The sequence below is a fragment of the Leuciscus leuciscus genome, assembly GCF_965113295.1.
Source record: "Leuciscus leuciscus genome assembly, chromosome: 3".
Lineage (NCBI taxonomy): Eukaryota > Metazoa > Chordata > Actinopteri > Cypriniformes > Leuciscidae > Leuciscus > Leuciscus leuciscus.
Window position 1 is genome coordinate 64,593,224 of NC_138727.1, and position 22,625 is coordinate 64,615,848.

At 38.4% G+C, this 22,625-nt stretch overlaps 1 protein-coding gene across 3 annotated transcripts in view; it reads left to right on the top strand.

Moving 5' to 3' along the window:
- Positions 1-22,625, top strand: part of LOC309495478 (uncharacterized protein) — a 33,670-nt gene that overhangs the window by 1,332 nt on the left and 9,713 nt on the right. Inside the window, exon 1 of one of the 3 annotated variants that reach the window (XM_082165291.1) lies at positions 8,942-9,138. The exons of the other annotated variants lie outside the window; for them this stretch is intronic. Coding sequence (XP_082021417.1) covers positions 9,108-9,138 — 31 coding nt within the window. The 5' untranslated portion in view covers positions 8,942-9,107. Of the gene's footprint in view, positions 1-8,941; positions 9,139-22,625 lie in introns of those variants that run through there. 3 annotated transcript variants of the gene reach the window in all.

Genomic DNA, 22,625 nt, shown 5'->3' on the forward strand with positions numbered 1-22,625 from the left:
CCCCAAAACTTTACACATAAATCCAAGAATTGCACACAAAATGCAAAATGCCTCACATCTCTTGCTAAATGAAGCACTGCATTCAAAATATCACAAACATCTCAAAACCAAACATTTGTCTTACGTTGCAAACACCTTTGCCATAATATTACATATTTGGATATATCATATACACACAGTTATTCAAAGCTCTTCTTTCATGAGCTCATATGTACATTTCTGTACAAGATTGAAAGTAATCGGCAGAGAGATGTTGAAAAATTTGCGTTTAACACGAAAGCAAGATTGAAACCAAACTATTAATTTGTGATTGTGAATACAGTATTACGCAGTCATGAACTTTGACCTTTTATAGGCCTATTCTAAAGCCATGATCGGTTGGTGTTCAGTAAAGCAATGAGTGTTTGCACATGTGAGGAGTGTGTGTGTGTGTGTGTGTGTGTGCAGGGCCATCACTAGTGGGGTGAAAGGTGGTGACAGTTATAGGGGCCCCACACAATCCAGCAGTTATACTATCGGCCCCTGTTGTATGAATAATTATAATATTTATATCAGTTGTATGCCTGAAACTTAAATGAAAACCACAAAAACATGCAATTTGGTTAAATATTTTTTTCCAAATATCTGCTTCTCTTACCTCCCTATAAATGGTTTAGTCCGATTTAAAGTATTTATTAATTATTCAGTCAGTGACAAACATCATCGACCCAATAAAATTGCAAGTCCCACGCCAGCTCGTGAACAGAACCAGTCAGAGTTGAAGCGGCAGTGCCTGAAGTTAACGATGAAGTTGCTGGAAGAGCAGGAGACTGACTGACTGACTGACTGACTGACTGACTGACTGAAAACATAAATTAGGGAACCAGAAACGTCATGAACAGAATGAGAGGGAGGCCAGGAGAGTTGTTGTATCCCAGTCGATCAAGACGTTCTTAAAGACAGGTTGTATTGTTATTTCGCTGGGAATAAGAAAACGACCGTCTAAAGCCTGTCGGATTCTGTCACTCTTCATTATCGGTGCGCACCACAATCCACCGAATGATTACGTGCTCAAAATCCCTGTCTTTTACACTATTGTACATAGAGTTAAAAATGTACACGAGTCACGACGCATTGCATTATGCACCGGACCTGCCGGCTGATGATGTATTACATCAAGAAAACACCAATACAACACACTGCACTTGGATGAATACATTTATTAGCTTTATTTAATAATATTACCAGTTCCATATTATCTTTATTAAAAAATAAGACAATACATTATTATATATTTTTTTTATTTGACTGCATTCTTGTAAATTTCTAAATGTTTACTTTTTTGATTTATGAATTATAACAGACTAATGGGGAAAAAAACATGATTTTGCTTTTACTTTTTTTAAATTGGTTTTATTATTATTTAACAATTTCTTGCTTTTTGTTAGTTTTTATTAGTTGTCATTTTTAAATAAACATTTAACTTTTAAAATAAAGGTTTTACAACAACATCACCATCTTCTGTTGTATGCTCAGCTAGTGTACAGTATATGATATTGGTGGAGGGTGGGGAGGCCCTGGTGTGTGAGTGTGTGTGTGAGGAGTGTGTGTGAGGCTCTGATGAATTACTGTGGCATTTTGATAGGTTGTGTTTGAAAAAGAAAATCAAGATACTTCCTGTTAGATTTGTGTGTGTTACATTTAGAGAATTGTGTGTGGTGGTTTGCAAAAAGAGTCGAATTAGTGTATGGTTTTGCAGATTTGGTGTGTGGTTCTGGTGTTTGGGTGTCAGGTTTCATTGTGTGACAAGTGAGGATTTTGTGTGTAAGCAGATAAACAGAAACAGTAAACAGAAATTAAACACAGTCACAGTAACAGTAACAGCTCATGAATATTTAATGAGGCAAAAACGGTTTAGAATTGTTTTGTTTGTGCATTGCTAAGCAACTCTTTGTAACATTGTAGCTGAGGGAATGTTTCACACTGCGAAGCACTGATGATGCGACTTGGCACCGTGTCACATGATCAATCAACCGTGTCTGGTTGCCACAGTTACTGTTTCCCCAAAGCAGACCGAAGACAGGAAGTGAAACGCTGTCAGAGATCAAACACTCATTCATACGCTTTATAAAGATGCTTCACAGAATCACTCAGTGTCACACACAAGGACAAAAGAGCTTTAGGAGCTACAACAGATAAACGGTTATGCAAACAGACCGCATGTAACGCAAGAAACTGAAGCTGGTTGCTCACACACACACACACACACACACACACACACACACACACACACACACACACACACACACACACACACACACACACACACACACACACACACACACACAAAACCACAGCTACTTCAATAGACGTAAAACCCTGTGTGGAAAAAACTGCAGTGTTTCCAAACCACAAATCATACGGCGTTATATGTATTTTAGTCTGTGTGCTCATATGAAGATCATCAATCATGAGACGATTATTACTCATTCTCATGAGTTTTACATGTACATGATCAGAAACAGAAGCGAAACACATCTATTTAAACCAGGCATGTTTCAGGTTCACATTAGTTTTTACCTTGATAGATGATTCTGAGTTTGCGAGAGTGAACATGTAATAATCGCTGCATTCACTGTAATCATCTTTCGGCCTGAATGTTTTGTGCCTGAAAAGGCTTTGCGGTCGAAGTGAGGAAAGCGTTTGGCATTTTTAGACTTCGACTAAACAAGAGAAGAATTACTTTAGAAATATGACGTGATGAATTGTGCAAGTGTGTGGTGGCTCTGGTTGGCTTTGAGTGATCAGCTGTGATTACAGGACATCATGTGTGTAGGACCGTTTCCTCTTTTATACCTCAGAAAGTACACAACAACATCGGAAGTTTACTTCTAGTGGTTCTAGATGTACACAGAGGGAAACACAACTCAGCTGACCCATGAGTCTCTCTGTTGTGTGTGTGTGTGTGTGTGTGTGTGTGTGTGTGTGTGTGTGTGTGTGTGTGTGTGTGTGTGTGTGTGTGTGTGTGTGTGTGTGTGTGTGTGTGTGACAGCCTGAGAGGTTCAGGATCTTTCGCTTGTGTAATCTCCCAGTAAGCACCTCTTCATCAGTCTCTTCAGTATATATGCAGGTGTGTTTAATAATCAAACAGAAGGATTTCAACTTAAGTCTCTTCAGCTCCAAACAAAACAGCTTCATCTTCTTGATAGGCGGGAAGAGTCTTCGCAATAAAGAGGACCTTTTTCTTTACAGCATGTGGTTTTAAACGTTTTGTATTCGCTGTATTCGCTGTTATTGTTGTATACTACTTCTAATTAAGTACTTTAACTCTTCAAACATTTATTTTAATATTCCCAACATTTAGTTTCCAATGTCACAAAGTGTTAGGCTACTGAGATTTTACTAGTATGGCTATAATTGTATTTTGTTCATTGATGAAATATGGCTAATATGCTGGTAAATCTGTTTTGAAGTTCAGCTATGAAATGTAAAAGATGAACCCTGAATAAAGCTGTAGATGTGAAGCAATAACTGGTGTAATTGAATGTTCAACAGTAAAGTTAATAAAATAAGACTAAAAATAACAGTATAATCCAGTACTTTATTTTACAGTAGGCCTATATGCTTAAAACTACTGTAGTATCCCATAGACTTTCAATGAAGCTCTGGACTCAGACAGGGCTCAAAACACATTCAGTTTTCACCATAAAAGAAGAGTTTGCAAGAGTGAAGAGAAATAACTGTAATTACATTTCTTATTGTTCTTATGTGTTTTCTGCCTAAAAAGGCTTTGCAGTCGAAGTGAAGAATGTGTTTTCTTTTCATTACTGGTAAATTACCGGTAAGAGATCCAAAAATACCAGTAAATTAGTTTCGGCAATTTGTTAGACTTAGACTAAATACCGAACAATCCATTTATGACGTATTAAATTGTGCAAACTTTCATTGTTTGTGGTGTTGGTCCGCTGTGAATATGTGCGAAGCCTGTTTCATCTCTAAAGCACTTCAGAAAGTACAACAAATGTGGATGTTTGTTGATTACATGTTTACGCTGATGTCATGAAGAACTTGTAGCCTCATCATCACAACTCAGCTGACCCATAAACCTGTGTGTGTGTGTGTGTGTGTGTGTGTGTGTGTGTGTGTGTCTGTGTGTGTGTGTGTGTGTGTGTGTGTGTGTGTGTGTGTGTGTGTGTGTGTGTGTGTGTGTGTGTGTGTGTGTGTGTGTGTGTGTGTGTGTCTGTGTGTGTAATTATATACAGTATAAGTGAAGTTAGTGAGGAGAAATGATCCTGGACTTTTTGAAGTTGTCTTTCTTCCTGGCCTTTCCCTATAGGTTACTTGCATGGGTCACTGATATCTGATGTCATCCAGAGTGTAATCTCTTATTATCTGGGTCTTTCCAAGTTGTAGATTTTGATCTATGTGTGTGTTCAAGAGAAACAGTAACTTAATGGGCCCTATCATACACCCGGTGCAATGCCACGCAAGCACTACGCAAGTGTTTTTGGCTAGTTTCAGTTCAACGCAGTTTTCAGCGCGAGGGTGTGTGTGTGTGTGTGTGTGTGAGGTTAAAGCTATGTGTGTGTGTGTGTGTGTGTGTGTGTGTGTGTGTGTGTGTGAGGTTAAAGCTGTGTGTGTGTGTGTGTGTGTGTGTGTGTGTGTGTGTGTGTGTGTGTGTGTGTGTGTGTGTGTGTGTGTGTGTGTGTGTGTGTGTATGTATGTGTGTGTGTGTGTGTGTGTGAGGTTAAAGCTGTGTGTGTGTGTGTGAGGTTAAAGTGCAACCAGACCATCTACGGGACGAGCCGTATTCCACCATATCTTTATGTACACAATATTAATCTTTTACATTGTAATCCTTTTATTTGTAATATTTGGCATGTTTGTGTGCTACTGTGTGTCCCTGTGTGTGTAATAAGCAGAGTGTGCGCACGTTGTTGACCCGCCTATAGGCGCACATTACTAACACGCTCTTTAAATAACAAAAGAAATATTGCGCCATTGACTTTAGAGCAGGTTTCAGTCTATTTCTGTTGCCTCAAAATAGCAATGTGCCAACAATGAGCCAGAACACATCTCGTTCTCAGACCAGCAGCCCATGGGCGCATAAATGGGCACAAATGCATTTGCTATTTAAACAACGTGGTGCAGGACGTGAAAATAATAACTGCGTCAGGCTGAAACTAGCAAAACACACTCGCGTCGCGCCTGGTGCCTCGCTAAGACACAGAGTATGGTGATAAAATGATGCACAGTAAATTGAGATGGCTGTCCCGTGGGAAAGTGCTTGAACGATTTCTGAGCCTCCTCCCTGGGATTTGCACTTTCCTGGACAGCAAAGGAAAAATGGGAACCGGTGCTGGATCACACATCTGGCCTTTCTGACAGAAAACCTGAAAACACTCTCAACTTGCAGCTTCAAGGAAGAGATGAGCCTCCAAGCAACATGCTGAATGCAATCAGAGCATTTCAGAACAAAATAACTGCCCTCTGAAAAATGCTGGGTTGTTTTAACCCAATTTTGGGTCAAATATGGACAAACCCAGCCGTTGGGTTGACGGGGTTGGGTTGAATTGCATTTTTAATCCAACATTTGAGTTTGTCCATATTTGACCCAAAAATTGGGTTAAAACAACGACAGAATTCATTCACTTCCCACCAATGCCCCATCTCTGCAGCAGCTCTTCAGCCACACAGGATTGCGAATGTTTTGGAAGAGCTGAGGGGGGGATTTGAGTCCAGATTCAAGGATGTGAATGAGCACAAGGGGATGTTCAACTTTAATGAAAACCCCTTCCACGTGGATGATCATCTCACTCTCCAACTGGCAGAAATGGTAGAACTGCAGACAAAAGACATTCTCGAAGCTGAACTCAGAGCACGTTCTGGTCACTTCTGGAGTTTGGTGTCTGGAGAATATTTTCCCACTTTGAAGCCACTTGTGCAAACAGTGATGTCCTTCTTTGTGAGCACATATACACTTGTGAGTCAACATTCTCAACCATGAACTTATAAAGAGGAAACAGAGAAACCGCCTCACCAATGAACATCGTGCATGCCTCACAAGAATAGCAACAACAAGCCACAAATACAACATGAAGAAAGCCAAGGAAATGCATGCATGCTTCCACTCATCCCAGCATTAAAGGTAATCCTGCTTTTTTGTCATTAAGGGAAATCATCTTGTCTCAGTTACACATTTGACTGATAAATGATACATTTGTCCTATCAGTGTGGCACTCATGAAAAAAAATAGTGAAGACCACATGCACTGTAAAAAATTTAACGTAAAATCAACAGTAACTTACTGGCAACAAATATCCAGCAAGCTTCAGTATTTTATTCCACGGTAAAATTACTGTAAATCTGACAACAGTACTTCACAGCATACCGTATAATAACTTACAGCATTTTTATACTGTAAAATTAATTACAGTGCTTGTTTTTGCACTGTATTTTAAAATACTGTAAAGTTACTATGCAGTATAATTGATTATGGTATTTTTATATACACAACATATAACCAACTACAATCTGTTACACACTTAAAAAAAGAATGAAAGCTAAAGTTGTGTATGCAAAAAATATTTCACACAGTTACATTACTGATTTTTAGATGTTACGTCAATTATGACAACACACAGAAGTCAGTTTAAAATTCTTTATTAAAATTTAATTCATTAAACTAGAAACACTTCAGACTTGGCAGGGCCAAGCAAAGAGCAAAACTCATCCTCAGCACGCTGCAATCTCGAACAACTGTACACGCTGAAAGAAATGAACAACATATTCAACACTGCATAGACGTACACAGAGAGATTACTTTTATGAATTTTAGTGCATTATTCAATAACTGAAAATGACTTACCTCTGTTTTTAATGAAGGAGCAAAACTCATCCTCAGCACACTGCAATCTCGAACAACTGTACATGCTGAAAGAAATGAAAAACATATTCAACACTGCATAGACGTACACAGAGAGATTACTTTTATGAATTTTAGTGCATTATTCAATAACTGAAAATGACTTACCTCTGTTTTTAATGAAGGAGTAAAACTCATCCTCAGCACACTGCAATCTCGAACAACTGTACATGCTGAAAGAAATGAAAAACATATTCAACACTGCATAGACGTACACAGAGAGATTACTTATGAATTTTAGTGCATTATTCAATAACTGAAAATGACTTACCTCTGTTTTTAATGAAGGAGTAAAACTCATCCTCAGCACACTGCAATCTCGAACAACTGTACATGCTGAAAGAAATGAAAAACATATTCAACACTGCATAGACGTACACAGAGAGATTACTTTTATGAATTTTAGTGCATTATTCAATAACTGAAAATGACTTACCTCTGTTTTTAATGAAGGAGTAAAACTCATCCTCAGCACACTGCAATCTCGAACAACTGTACATGCTGAAAGAAATGAAAAACATATTCAACACTGCATAGACGTACACAGAGAGATTACTTTTATGAATTTTAGTGCATTATTCAATAACTGAAAATGACTTACCTCTGTTTTTAATGAAGGAGTAAAACTCATCCTCAGCACACTGCAATCTCGAACAACTGTACATGCTGAAAGAAATGAAAAACATATTCAACACTGCATAGACGTACACAGAGAGATTACTTATTTGAATTTTAGTGCCTTATTCAATAACTGAAATGCCGAGACGCGAGAATTCATTGGGCGGGACTTTCTCTGCCTGTGTATTCACTTTAAATGTGCATCGTACTGACGTTATAAAATGTATAATATGACTAATAACACTGTGGTTGTCCATTCAATTAGTGTAGAACATAACTTACCGGTAGGGTTATGTTATAACGTTATATGTTAACATGTTGTATGAGGCCTCGATCGCGACAGGCAACACACACACAGTGTAACGTTAACGTTAAGTTACACACAAGTGTTCAGAAACAAGAACATTTCGATTACTTTGTTCTAAACTTGAAAATAATAACTGACATTAACATCAAACCTTGTGATAACTAGTATTTGGCTAACGTTAACTGGCTAGAATGTTCGCGTTAAAAAGCTAACGTTACCTTAACTTTACCTTTCAAACTCACCACGATTAGGATACTTAACAGTTAATGGTAAAACGAATATCTTCACATTTGTAGTGGTGGAACATTTAGAAATACAAATTTTTAAGATTTTGAATACAATTTTACATCTTACCTGGCTAGTTCTTGCTGGTTCTGCGTGCTCCGTCCTCGAAGTCAGTCAGGATGAAATGGAAAATTCGAGTTTGACGGCTGACGGTTAGATGATTGGTTGCCAGGTGTATATCCCGTGCGATTCGCTCTTTATGTAATTAAGTGTGTAAATCTAAAGCAAAATAATAATAATAATAATAATAATAAATCATGGAAATCGATTTCTATCTATTTTATATTGCCTATATTATTGATCACTGGATGGGACTACATCTCCCATTCAAACATTTTAGGCTATAACCTTTGAGATTAGTTGGATTTGTGACCAAATCTGGCAACCATAAAGAAAAAAAAGAAGAAAAAACACTCAAGCAAACTTAAACTTTTTTTTAACTATATTCTAAATGCCTTAATATATGGGTTACCTTATGAAACGATGTATTATAAAATTCCTAAGCTGAAATAACCTCAATAAACCAAAAAATGTCCTCTGTCGGGCTTGTCTGTTGGAATATACTGTCATCAATTTAACAGGAGTATAAGAATTACTGTAATTATTTTCTTCCCCCCACCAAAGAAAAGCATAAATTGACAGCAACTTTCCTGTAAATAGTTATACGGTGACAAAGCTGGAAATACAGCAAAAATAATGTAAAAGCTATAAAATTGACAGCAACTTACTGTAAACTGTTTCTACAGTAAACTTTCACTGAAAATACAGCAATAATACTGTGAAAACAACAGAAATCATTTACAGTGTGTCTAACCCTTCAGTCGAGCGGAAGCAAGTCTACAATATCCTCCAGCTCAGGATGTGACCGCTTCAGTGTGAACGTTTGCACTCATCTGAGCCCTGTACACTGAAACACGAAGGACAAGAAGTGACTAACCCTTCATATATCACAAACCAAAGCAGAAACAGACAGGAATCGCAGTGTTTCCTAACATGGATCTGAAGTGCACACTTATTGTTTTTGGTGAGTTGATGCTTCACTGTTTTAATGTGTGTGATAATAAATATCTTTACGTTAAAGATAGTAAGGCAAGGCAAGGCAAGGCAAGGCAAGTTTATTTATATAGCACATTTCATACACAATGGCAATTCAGAGTGCTTTACATAGAAGAAATTAAAATAATGAAAGGAAATAAGAATAATTAAAACAGTTTAGAAAAATAAAATAAAATACAGTACTTTTAAAAAATAAAAAAGAATATTTATTATAGATCTTTCTTTCAAAGGATTCCCTTAAGACTTACAGTTTTTTTCAATTGCTTACACACTAAAATTAAAACTTTCCCACAATTAGCAAAACCTTACACTCACGGAGCAAAACACCAGCCTAGATTTGCACGATTGTAAGCACATTGTCAGCTTCACACTTTTTGCAAAACATTACACATAGTGATTTGCAAAACACTAAACACAATTGTATACATTTGACACAGAAATGTATCATTATGTAATTTCCTTGCAATTTCAAAGCAAAGGCTTTCAAATGAACACACCCATGAAGCGCAGTGCACACACACTGGTGCTTAATTGTAGACACACCAATCAGGTTTACGCACTATAAAAAGGCATCAGGTAAGTTCACCTGTCTTCAACAAAAATGGACGGTGTCAGAGGAAGAGGGAGAGTGCGGATGAGGGGGGGAATCCGGAGAGAACAAGGTGGAGGAAGAGGAAGAGGAAAAGGAAGAGGGAGAGGGAGAGGAAGAGAATTCGTCACTCCAAAAGATTCTTCCCACGTTGCCTTGCAAATTAAAATATAGCCTGTGATGTTGGCCCGGTGGCCAGATCCAGCTAGGCGGAGAGATGTTTATTTTTTAATATAAAAAAATTAAAAAAAAATCGGTACCGAACTGGATTTGTATTTTTATGTTACAGTATTACTGTAAGCTTACAGTACAAGGGTATGTTCGGTAAAACTGGAAAATGTTTTGTTATGAATGTTTTGTTGAAATGTTCAGTACTGGCTGACTGTTGGTGAATATATTTTTACACTCTCTCTGTGTAAATGCTAAAAGTGTTTTAGGTTGAGCACAGGAGTGTTTAACTGATTCAAACAGAATTAGACCATATGATGGTTGTGTTTATATTATGACAACCAAATAAGGTTTTATAAGACATTGTATAGTTTCGACGAAAGTGTTCCATTTTGCAAATGATCTGAGATGTTGTGCTTCTTTGGTGTAGTGTTGTGCTAATTGTGTGAAGGGGTTTGAAAAACTGGGCCCTGTTTTCAAAATTGTGCTTAAGCAATTGAAAAAAACTGTAAATCTTTCAACCTTCTTTTAACCTTCAATCTTCTTACGACTTCCATCTATCAACTTTCCTTTAACTTTCTTTTCTCCCTCATTTACTCACACGTTCTTTCCACTTTCTTTAGCACTTTAGCACTGCGTTCACATTCTTTCTCAGACGAAAACTTTAATATCGTCATTTAAATACTGTTCTACTTTCAAACCCACATTAATCACTTTCACATTATCACCTTCTGAGTGGGCATTTACAGTTTCGGGCTAAATGCCCTGCTGACATAGGAGAAATTAAAATAATTAAAAGAAATAAGAATAATTAAAACAGTTTAGAAAAATAGTGTAAAATACAGTACAGTACAAACAGTCGGACGAACAGCGGCACAGTGCTCATTCAGTAAATGCACAGCTAAACAGAAGTGTTTTGAGTCTGGATTTGAATGTGACCACTGTAGGAGCACCTCTGATCTCTTCTGGAAGCTGGTTCCAGCTGTGGCTGGCATAATAGCTAAAAGCAGACTCACCATGCTTAGAGTGAACCCTTGGTATTTCTAGCTGATATGATCCTAATGATCTGAGTGATCTGTTGGGTTTATATTCAGTGAGCATATCTGCAATGTATTGAGGTCCTAGGCCATTGAATGATTTATATACCAGTAATAATACTTTGAAATCAATCCTAAATCTAACTGGGAGCCAGTGTAAAGACCTGAGGACTGGTGTGATATGTTCATATTTTCTGGTTCTGCTCAGAATCCTAGCGGCAGCGTTCTGTATGAGCTGCAACTGTCTTATGGTCTTTTTGGGAAGGCCAGTGAGGAGTCCATTACAATAATCCACCCTGCTGGTGATGAAAGCATGCACAAGTTTCTCTAAGTCTTGTCTGGAAACAAAGCATCTAATTCTTGCAATATTTTTCAGATGATAGTATGCTGATTTAGTTATTGCTTTGACATGACTACTGAAACTAAGGTCTGACTCTAGTGTCACACCAAGATTCCTGACTTGATGTTTAGTTGTTTGACCCCTAGAGTGAAGGTATGCGTTCACTTTGAGAACTTCATCTTTGTTTCCAAACGCAATAACTTCAGTTTTGTCTTTGTTTAATTGAAGAAAGTTTTGACACATCCAACTGTTGACTTCGTCAATGCATCGGCACAGGGAGTCAATGGGGCTGTAATCGTTAGGCGATAGGGCTAAGTACAGCTGTGTGTCGTCTGCATAGCTGTGGTAAGCAATTTGGTTATTTCTCATTATTTGGCTCATTGGGAGCATATACAGGTTGAACAGGAGTGGCGCAAGAATTGAGCCTTGAGGGACTCCGCATGTCATGGATGTCCACTCAGACTTATGGTCTCCTATACTCACATAATAACCTCTCCCATCTAAGTATGACCTGAACCATTTTAGGACTATCCCAGAAAGCCCCACCCAGTTTTCCAGCCTGTCAAGAAGTATGTTATGATCGACAGTGTCAAATGCAGCACTGAGGTCGAGTAGTTCCAGCACTGATAATTTGCCTGAATCAGTATTTAAGCGAATATCGTTTATTATCTTTATGAGCGCTGTCTCTGTGCTGTGGTGCGGTCGGAAACCAGATTGAAAGTTGTCAAAGTATCCATTCGAGCTTAAGAATTTGTTCAGCTGATTGAAGACAACTTTTTCAATGATCTTGCCTATGAAAGGAAGATTTGAGATCGGTCTATAGTTGCTTAATATGGTCTTATCCAGATTGCTCTTTTTCAGGAGGGGCTTGACAACTGCAGTTTTCAGGGAGTTTGGAAAACTCCCAGAGAGAAGTGAGGCATTTACCACTTCTAGAAGATCTGCTTCTAAACTGTTTAGCACAATTTTGAAGAAAGATGTGGGAAGTGTGTCAAGGGCGCATGTTGATGTTTTAAGGTGCTGTACGGTTTCTTCCAAAATTTTGCCATCAATTTCTTTGAAGTCAGACATAGTAGCTACTTTCTCAGGTGGTCTGATCTGTCTGACCCCAGTGCAACTCAAGGATGTGCTGATCACCTTTCTGATATTATTGATTTTCTCAGAGAAGAAAGAAGCAAACTCACTGCACTTGCTGTTTGAGAGCATTTCACTAGGAATCTGGCTTGGGGGGTTTGTCAGTCTCTCTACAGTAGCAAAAAGAGTGCGTGTGTTGTTTAAATTGCTGTTTATAATATTTGAGAAGAAAGTCTGTCTAGCTTTGCCTAGTTCCATATTGAAAGCATGAAGGCTGTCTTTGTAGATGTTATAATGGACTACAAGTTTTGTCTTCCGCCACATGCGCTCTGCTTTTCTGCATTGTCTTTTCATATGTTGCACTGCTGTTGAGTTTCTCCAAGGTGCTTTTTGTCTGCCACTCTTCTTCCTGACTTTAACAGGAGCAATATCATCAATTATATTTTTAACTTTTGAGTTAAAAGAATCAAGGAGAAAATCAACAGAGTCAGCAGATATGCTTGGTGTTAAGGATATAGCCTTCATAAATAGTACACTAGTGTTCTCATTTAAGCATCTCTTCTTGACAGACACAGATCTAGCTTCAGTGGCAGGAGAGATCAATATATCAAAGAAAATACAGAAATGATCAGACAGTGCTACATCCTTAATAAAAATCGATGAAATGTTTAGACCCTTACTGATAAGTAAATCTAGAGTGTGTCCATGATTGTGTGTGGGTCCATGTACATGCTGAGTCAGATCAAAAGTTTTTAAAACAGTTTTGATTTCTTTGGCCATATTGTTTTCTGCATTATCTATGTGAATGTTAAAATCTCCAGCAATGCCAAAACAGTCAAACTCTGAGGTAATTGTTGATAACAGTTCTGTAAAGTCCTCAGCAAAGGCTGGAGAATATTTTGGAGGCCTGTAAATAATGATGAGTAAAATGCGAGGAGCACCTTTTAACACAGTACCCAGATATTCGAAAGACGGGTAATTCCCAAATGATATTTGCTTACATTGATAGATATCTTTAAAAAGAGCAGCTAGACCCCCACCTCTCTTAACAGCTCTGCAGACACTCATAAAAGTAAAGTTAGGAGGGCATGTTTCATTGAGGATTGTTGCACTGCAGTTGTCTTCTAGCCAGGTTTCATTTAGAAACATAAAGTCCAGGTTGTTTGTGGTTATTAAGTCGTTGACTAGAAGTGATTTATTTTTAAGTGAGCGAATGTTTAAAAGTGCTAACTTAACAGTCTTACTTTTTGTCCCCACAGCAATCTTAGTTTGACATGTAGTAGGCACCAGATTAGTTGGGTTTGCTGTACGGCTATTGAAGGCCTTAGACTTTCTATCTTGTAATAGAACAGCAATAGAGAAAGATACAGGCACACTGGGTTCCCGCTTGTTCTGTAAACATTTGAGAAAGTTACTGTTATCATAACAGGAACCCAAAACACATCACTGAGAGCTGGTATCAGTTGTTTTTGGTTCACCTCGAGCAGATGGAGGAGGGTGTGGGCCCTGGCGTTTTGGCCGAAGAGGCCGAAGAGCTCTCACAGGAGGAGGGGGCGGGCGAGCTCGGCGCGCAGGCTTCGGTGTTTGAGGTGCCTGACGATTTTTGGTTGGTATCTGGGGGCTTGCAGCAAAAGAGTGGGATAGTCTGGTTCCAGCATGCACTAGTTGTTCCATTTTCTGTGAGAAGCACAGGAGTGGAGTCGCTGGCGAGAGTGAGAAAGTATCTGGTGAAAGGGGCTGTTGCTCAGGTGTTATAGGAGGCTGTGATATGCTGTCCTGGCTTCCCTGGCTGTTTTCCAGGAAGTCGTCCTTGGGTGCTGAATCTTGGAGCAGTTCTGATATGACTGTCTGTGGTGAGCTCTGTGGGCATGGCTCAGCTGAGATTGTGTCCGTGAGCAGAGGTTGTTGTGGCTCAGTGGTGTTATCATTGTCCTTGTGTGATATGTCAACCGCATGTCCATCTTGTTGCTGAAGTGAAGTCCCGTGTTCATTCATACTGTTTCCATGTGTGTGTGTGTCGTTCAGATTGACACACACTGCAGAAGGATGATTGAGGGAGAAGTCGATATTGTCCTTTAACACTCTTGAACCAAGTTTGTTTGGGTGATGGCCATCCCGATGAAATAGTTGTCTCTGACTCCAGAAAAGATTGAAGTTGTCAATGAAGTTTACTCCTTTTATATTGCAGGTTTTTTGCAGCCATGTATTAATCCCAAGCAGCCGTGAAAACCTGTTTGTTCCTCTTGCTGGGAGTGGTCCACTGATGAATGTTTGAACTTTCAGTCTTTTAAGTGTTTCAAAAAGTTCATTGAAATCCTTCTTAAGGAGTTCTGACTGCTCTTTATGAATATCATTCTTCCCCACATGAATTATGAGTCGATTTGCAGTCTTATGTTTCATTAGAATGTTCTGTAGTTCCCTGTTTATATCAGAAATTGTTGCTTGTGGAAGGCAGCATGTAGTTGTATCCCTGCTGCTAATGTTTCTGATTATGGAGTCCCCCACTATCAGAGTCCTGGGCTCGGCTGTGCTCTGAGCTGAGTGCCGCTGTCTGCTCGACCTTGAGCGCCAGTTAGCATCAGTGTTAGCTACTGGCCTATTCAGTCTGTGTTCGATCACATTCATCACGTTTGGGGATTCCTCATTTACATTCATTAGTACTTCAAATCTGTTCTCAAGATGTATAGGTGTTGGTGGGAGACCAGTGTTTGCCATCCTTGTCAGAGCTGTATCTGGGGTAGAGGATGCTACTGCGGTAAAATATGAGGCTCGTGACAATCTGATGTCTCGAGTGCCTTTGGGTCTCGCTCCCTGTTTGTGCCATCGATTTGTAAGTCGATCGGCTTGTTTCTCTACCTGTCGAGGAGCACTAGTTTCATGGGACTCACCGGCTATATGCTGAGGGTGTCCATGACGAAGCTCTGTTGTGTGTTCCGTCTGGTTTGGTGGTCCCGTAAATAACTTTGTTTCAAGAACTGCAATCCTTTGTAAAAGTCTGTGGCAGTTAGTGCAGCAAGTAGATTCCAGAAGAGGCATTTTCTCTCTTATCCTTGTAGGCAGTTGTGTTTTCCTTTCCCCGGAATGTAAGCTGGTCGGGTAGAAGAATTCTGCGTTTTTGTGATAATCCAAACTTTGTCGTTTGAGCACTGTGCTGATTTGCTGAAGTTAAAATTAGGTGATAAAAGGAGCTAAAATATAAAAATATAGAAGATAAAATATAAAAGCGATAGAGCAAAGCGCGGAGCAGTAAGCAAGAGCGTCCGAACGGTAGCTGAGCTGAGCAGGTACTTGAATTTACATGCATCAGGGCTGCACTGATTGGCTATAGTTAATAATACTGTAATGTCAGTATAAATGGAAGAGACTAGTTAGTTAGTGTTATGTTGCTCGACAATGTTAATCGACTCACAAGTGGTTCTATCTGTTAGTCCCTGGTTCTTTAAGGGGCGGGGTTTTAGCGGGGTCAAGGGGCTAGAGCGAGTGAAGAGCTGGGAGCGGGAAGACAGAGTGAGTTTAACAACAGAGACAGCACGTTATATCTCTCCCCTTCATGTTGTACGGCGTGGGTTACGGCCATAACAGTAACCCTGCAGTTCTTAAATAAAGCCTTAGAAGGAGGAAGAATCCGTCTGTTTACTTTTAGTAGCGAAACGCTACAATACACTATATGTAAGGAATCATTGAAAACAGTCCTATGAATTAGAAAATAATGCACACCCGAGGTGGTAGCGAAGCGTATATTTATCTGCATCGAGAACAGAGCCATTACGTTGATAAAGAGAAATGTCAGCTTTTAAATTGTTAACTATTTCACTGATAAAACCGTCAGATCAGCACTGACAGAGTGTGTGTCTGTACTGTATGTATGTGTGTTTAAGCGGGAGAGAGATAGTATGTGACCTAATTTTGTGGCAAAAACTTGTTTTTATCCTATTGTTTACTATATTTGCTTGGTCAGTGTTGTTGTGGGTTTTGGTTCTTGTTGTCGGCTGTAAAGACCTTTTAAATAACTTTTATTTGGCGTAGTGATATAGAGCTGTAATGCGGTCAAGACCTGCTGGAACTACTTTAGCTGTGTGTTTCCCTGGAAATACCTGCACACCTTAGAACGTTCCTCAACCAATCAGATTCAAGCATTCAACAGCCCCGTAATATAATGTACTATAATGCTGTAGCAAACCAGAAGAGTTGTGCGTGTTTAATGTGTTTCTTGAGTCCTCTTTGTGGGCAGGTGTTCTGCGCATGCATTGTTGTTCAGGTACAACAAATACTCACATAGTACAACATAGTACAACAAGTGTAGCTTCCTTCAGAAATCATTCTAATATGCCGATTTTGTCACAATTCTGCAAGAGATAGGAGGACACAGACGCAAATGAGCAGATAACCAATAAAGGCCTTTATTAAAGGATTAGTTCACTTTCCAAAAATGTTTTGCTGATAAATTTCCTCACCCCGATGTCATCCAAGATATCCATGTCTTTCTTTCTTCAGTCGAAAAGAAATTGAGGTTTTTGAGGAAAACATTCCAGGATTTTTCTCCACAGAATGAACTTCAATGGCAACCAACTATTCCAATGTTCAAAGAAGGTTCAAATGTCCGTCTCAATGCAGCTTCAAAGTCTCGGCACGATCCCAGTCGAGAAATAAGGGTCTTATCTAGATTGGTAATTTTCAACAAACAAAAAATATATAAATATAAATAAATAAATAAATAAATAAAATAAATAAATACATAAATAAATACATAAATAAATACATAAATAAAGAAATAAAATATGATTATGGCAATCCTTGCCTTGCTGTACCTCTAGCTTTACCATCATGCACAAGTAGGAGTGAAGTTTTTACGCAGACACACAAAGATTTTCCAGAGATTATTGCAGTTGAGGTTTGTGGTTTATTGTAGTAAATAGTACAAACAGATGAACATACCGGTTGATTTCTTATCTTGTTTCCAGTTGTTTGCGTGTATTCTGATCTGTAGACTCTAATCTGTGGTCTATGATCTGTGCTCTGTTGTCTGTTGTCTGGTGAGAACTGTGTGTGCTCCCCCTACCTATGGCTACCACTTCCTGTCACCTATGCCCCCTATGTTTATGTATTTATTTATTTGTTTGTTTGTTTGTTTGTTTGTTTATTCGGGACAGTGCACATTAATGAACAATCAAACATTTCTGTACAGACTGTAAATGAGCCAGGTTATAGCATAAATGCTAATTTTCACCTGTAGTCCCGAGGCAGGAAGACAAACATAAAAAAATAAAATAATGCAGCACAAAAGAATATGACAATATACAGTATCAAGCAAGAAACACATTAGCACACATTCAGGCATATTACATTACATCAATAAGATTAGTCAAAATGAGGACATAACTGGGAACTTTTAAGAAACTGTTTAAGGTGCTTTTTAAATGTGCAGTAAGTGGGACATTCTCTAATGTTTGTTGGGAGGCTGTTCCAAAACTGACCTCCTCTGATAGACAGAACAGTTTGTCCAAAGGTAGTTTTTCTGTGCGGGATCTCTATATCTCCTCTAAATGAGGCTCTGGTACAAAAACCTCTGTCAGACCTTAGTTTGATGTACAGTGCCCTCCACAATTATTGAACCCCCTGGTAAATATGATCAAAATTGGCTGTAAAAAATAAATCTGCATCGATTATCCTTGTGATCTTTCATTCAAAAAATGTGCAAAATTCTAACTTTTCATTGAAGTAAAAGAATTGAAAGTGGGGGGAAATCACATTATGAAATAAATGTTTTTCTCCAAAACACGTTGGCCACAATTATTGAAACCCCTAGAATTTTTTACGAGTAAAATATCTCTGAAGTATATTCCCATTAATATTTACCTTTTTTAGTACACCAGGGTGACTAGGAACATGAAACTGTCCAGCTATGACTTCGTGTTTCACAGGAGTTTAAATATGAGGAAACACAAAGGCCAAATCCCCTTAATCATCCATCACAATGAGTAAAACCACAGAATATAGTTCTGATGCGTAGCAAAAGATTGTTGAGCATCACAAACTAGAAAGTGGCTGTAAGACAGTAGCTAAAGAATTGAAAATCCCAATTTTGACCATCAGGGCAATAATTAAGAAGTTATAACCAACTAAAGATGTTATGAATCTGCCAGGAAAAGGACGTGTGTCTATACTGTCTTAATGCATGGCGAGTATGAAAGTTTGAGTGGCCAAAGACTCTTCAAGGATCACAGATGGAGAATTGCAGAGATTAGTTGAGTCTTGGGGGTCAGAAAGCCGAAAAAAAAAATTATCAAACAACCCCTACATCCCCACATGTTGTTTGGGAGGCTTTAAAAAAAAAACTCCTCGCTCATCCAAAAACAAATTCCAGCAAATTTAATTGTCAGACACGACTGGATCTTCAAACAACACAGGGTTCTGTGGTCAGATGAGACTAAAACAGAGCTTTTTGGCAGCAAACACACTAGATGGGTTTGGTGAACACAAGGATAAAAAGTACCCCATGTGTACAATTTAATATACCATTGGATCTTTAATGTTGTGGGCATATTTTTCTGCTGGAGGTCCTGGACTTCTTGTTCAGATACATGGCATTGTGGATTCTATCAAATATCAACAGATAAAAAATCAAAACCTGATGCTTTCTGCTAGAAATCTTATAATGGGCCGTGGTTGGATCTTCCTTCAGGACAACGATCCAAAACAAACATCAAAATCAACACAAAAATTTGTTGTGGAGCACAAAATGAAGCTTCTGCCATGACCGTCCCAGTCCCCTGACCTGATGAGTGGAGTGAACTGAAGAGGAGAAGCACCAACATGGATCTGGGAATCTGAAGGATCTGGAGAGATTCTGTGTGGAGGAATGATCTCTGATCTCTTGTCAGGTGTTCTCCAAACTCATCAGGCATTATAGGAGAAGACTCAGAGCTCATCTTGGCAAAAGGAGATTGCAAAAACTATTTAATAAAAGGGTTTCAATAATTGTGGCCAACGTGTTTTGGAGAAAAACATTTATTTCATAATGTGATTTCCCCCCACTTTCAATTCTTTTACTTCAATGAAAGGTTAGAATTTTGCACATTTTTTGAATGAAAGATCACAAGGATAATCGATGCAGATTTATTTTTTGCAGCCAATTTTGATCATATTTACCAGGGGGTTCAATAATTGTGGAGGGCACTGTATGTAGAAAGTGAAGGTGGGGCCAGTCCGTGAAAAACTTTATAAATTAAACAGCTATTTTTAAAATGAATACAATTTTCAAAATTGAGCATATTATATTTTCCCAAAATATTACAATGATGGAATGACAGAGGCTTTTGATCAAGTATTTTTATAGATTTTTTAAACAACATTTCTATGGGTTTTAAAATTATATTTCCAGTGAGTGACCAGGTTGTAATGCAGTAATCTATATGTGAAAATATCATTGAATGTAGAAACATTTTAGCAGAAGTAATTGTCATTGATGGTCTGATTTGTTTAAAGTTATGTAAGTTGAATTTGATTCTGTTCGCCATAAGTTTGATGTGTTTTTTGAAAGAAAGTGTTGGCTCCAGTGTGACCCCGAGGTACTTGAACTCTTCTACAATGTCAAGTTCCACTCCCCCCAGGAACACACTGGACCGCTCCAGTTTTATGAGTTTTTTTGAGAAAATCATGGCAACAGTTTTCTTTTTGTTCAATAATAGGCAGGATTTAAGCAGCCAATGCTGAATATTCTCCAGTGCTGATGTAAGAATGGATATACAACCATGTGCATCTAATCACTGTCACCCAGTGTCCAAAATACTAATATAAATATATCCAAACAAAATAAAATATTATGCCAACAATAAACATAAATGGCTCATAAATAATAATAATAATAATAATAATAATATATATATATATATAAATATAAATATAAATGTATTTAATTATTTTATTTATTAATTATTATTATTTATGAGCCATTTATGTTTATTGTTGGCATAATATTTTATTTTGTTTGTTTGTTAATTTATTATTATTATTATTACAGTATATATATATACACACACACTTTTTAACCACAAATGCTCGTCGTGTACCATCTCTGAGATGTGCCACGCATTGCGTAATCACGTTGGAAAGGTCGCCGAGCGTCACGTCATCTAAGGCCCCATTTACACTGCAGGTCTTGATGTCCAATTCTGATTTGTTGCCTATATCTGATTTTTTTGACCGTCCGTTTACACGTTCTTTCCACTGTGACCCATATCCGATTAATGCGTTTACACTTGCCATACTATCTGAAACATCGTGCATGCTTAAAGGGGGTTAAATTATCATGCACAGATGGACGAACGCAAAATATGCTTGATGCTAGCTCTGCGATATATGCAAAGATCGCCAAACATCACCATGATTATGAGGCGGAGGAGGATGAAAAGTGCCATCATTGCAGCCTGTGCTCATGCTTCAGTTATTGTGTGCGAGAGAGATCTCAGGACTGGTGGGAGCATATTGTGTTTAAATGTTGGCTTTAACGAGAAGCAGTGGGTCCGAAATTTTAGGATGAGCAAGCCAACCTTTGATATGTTGTGTCAACGTTCGTCCACATTCCTCTCCTACGACGACACAACGTTTTGTCGGGCCATCCGTCCAGGTTCTCTCTCATCATTAAACCGCAGAGACGTCGCCTAATGCCTCAGAAAAATCCGATCTGCCTGTTTACATGACAGTCACATTGGCACATAACCGATTTATATCTGATTTATTTCCACATATGAATGAGGCCTGAAACCGATCTCGAAATATCCGAATGCATGCGTTTTGTTCCTGTTTACACTGTCATAGAACACATCCGATCTGTGTCACATATGAGCAAAAAAATCGGAATTGGGTCACATTTCACTGACAGTGTAAACGAGTCAGTGAAAAGTTATTTGTCTGTGTACTCCGGTTCAAAAAGGTAGGGAAGGGCGAAAAACTCATTTTCTCCTCCAACTTCAAAATCTTCTGACACGGAAAAATGTATCATTTTAATTTATTATTATTTGTATTTATTTTTCGTGACCTTTCAAATTTGATGACGTAATACGTGCCGCATCTCAGAGATGGTATAAAGACGGGCATTTGTGGTTAAAAAGTGATATATATATATATATATATATAAAATTATTTTATTTTATTTTTGAAAATGACCGATCGTTTCGCTGGATAAGACCCTTATTTCTCGACTGGGATCTTGTCGAGACTTTGAAGCTGCATTGAGACGGACATTTGAACCTTCTTTGAACATTGGTATAGTTGGTTGCCATTGAAGTCCATTCTGTGTAGAAAAATCCTGGAATGTTTTCCTCAAAAACCTTAATTTCTTTTCGACTGAAGAAAGAAAGACATAGATATCTTGGATGACATCAGGGTGAGTAAATTATCAGCAACATTTGTTTTGAAAGTGAACTAATCCTTTAACCAGACTGAAGACTTGAGACAACAGGGAGAGTGAAGCGTGAACCACAGTTCAGAAAGCAGGGCAGGGGACACGACGTCAGTAAGATGGTGATGACGTGAGTGCAATAGAGGCGGCTCCAAAGCAAAGACCAGACAGGAACACAAGGAACTCGTAGCTCAATGTAGATCTCAGATCACCAGTCTCGCCACCAGGTAGAGGCTCACCGAACCAGAGGCTTGACGCAGGAGCTAGATAGCTGTACCGGTCAGGAGTCAGGGGCCAGGGGACTCGGGGGATACAGGAACACACAGAAGAACATACAAGACGACTCAAGACAAGATATAGTAACAGTTAAGAGAACCAAAATAAACCTGATAAGATAATGACTAGAGAAACTAAAATAGAGAAATAAATATAACAAACACAAACTAATGAGAAAAAGTAAAACAAAAAAGATCTAAAGATCAAAACTGGAATTGCAAAAGAAAAGCAAGTCTTCCACTAGACAGGGAAAGAAGAAAATAACTACAATTAAAATTCTAAGACAAAAGAGAACTCAAACTAGATTATAAAGAACGAGAGCAAAAGTTAAGCAGAACAGAAGCGAATAAACAAAATAGCAACAAGGATACTCTGATACCGGGAAATATATTTAATTTTAAAAAACTAGATTAAGCGCTAAGATGATTTCCAGAACACAAACTGGAAAACACCACATAGTACATACACAAAACAAACCAGCAAAGACATGAGGGAAAGAGGTACCATATAAAGGGACCGGAGCACATGAGGATCAGGTGAGCACAATTAGTGAAGAGGACAAGACGTGGAC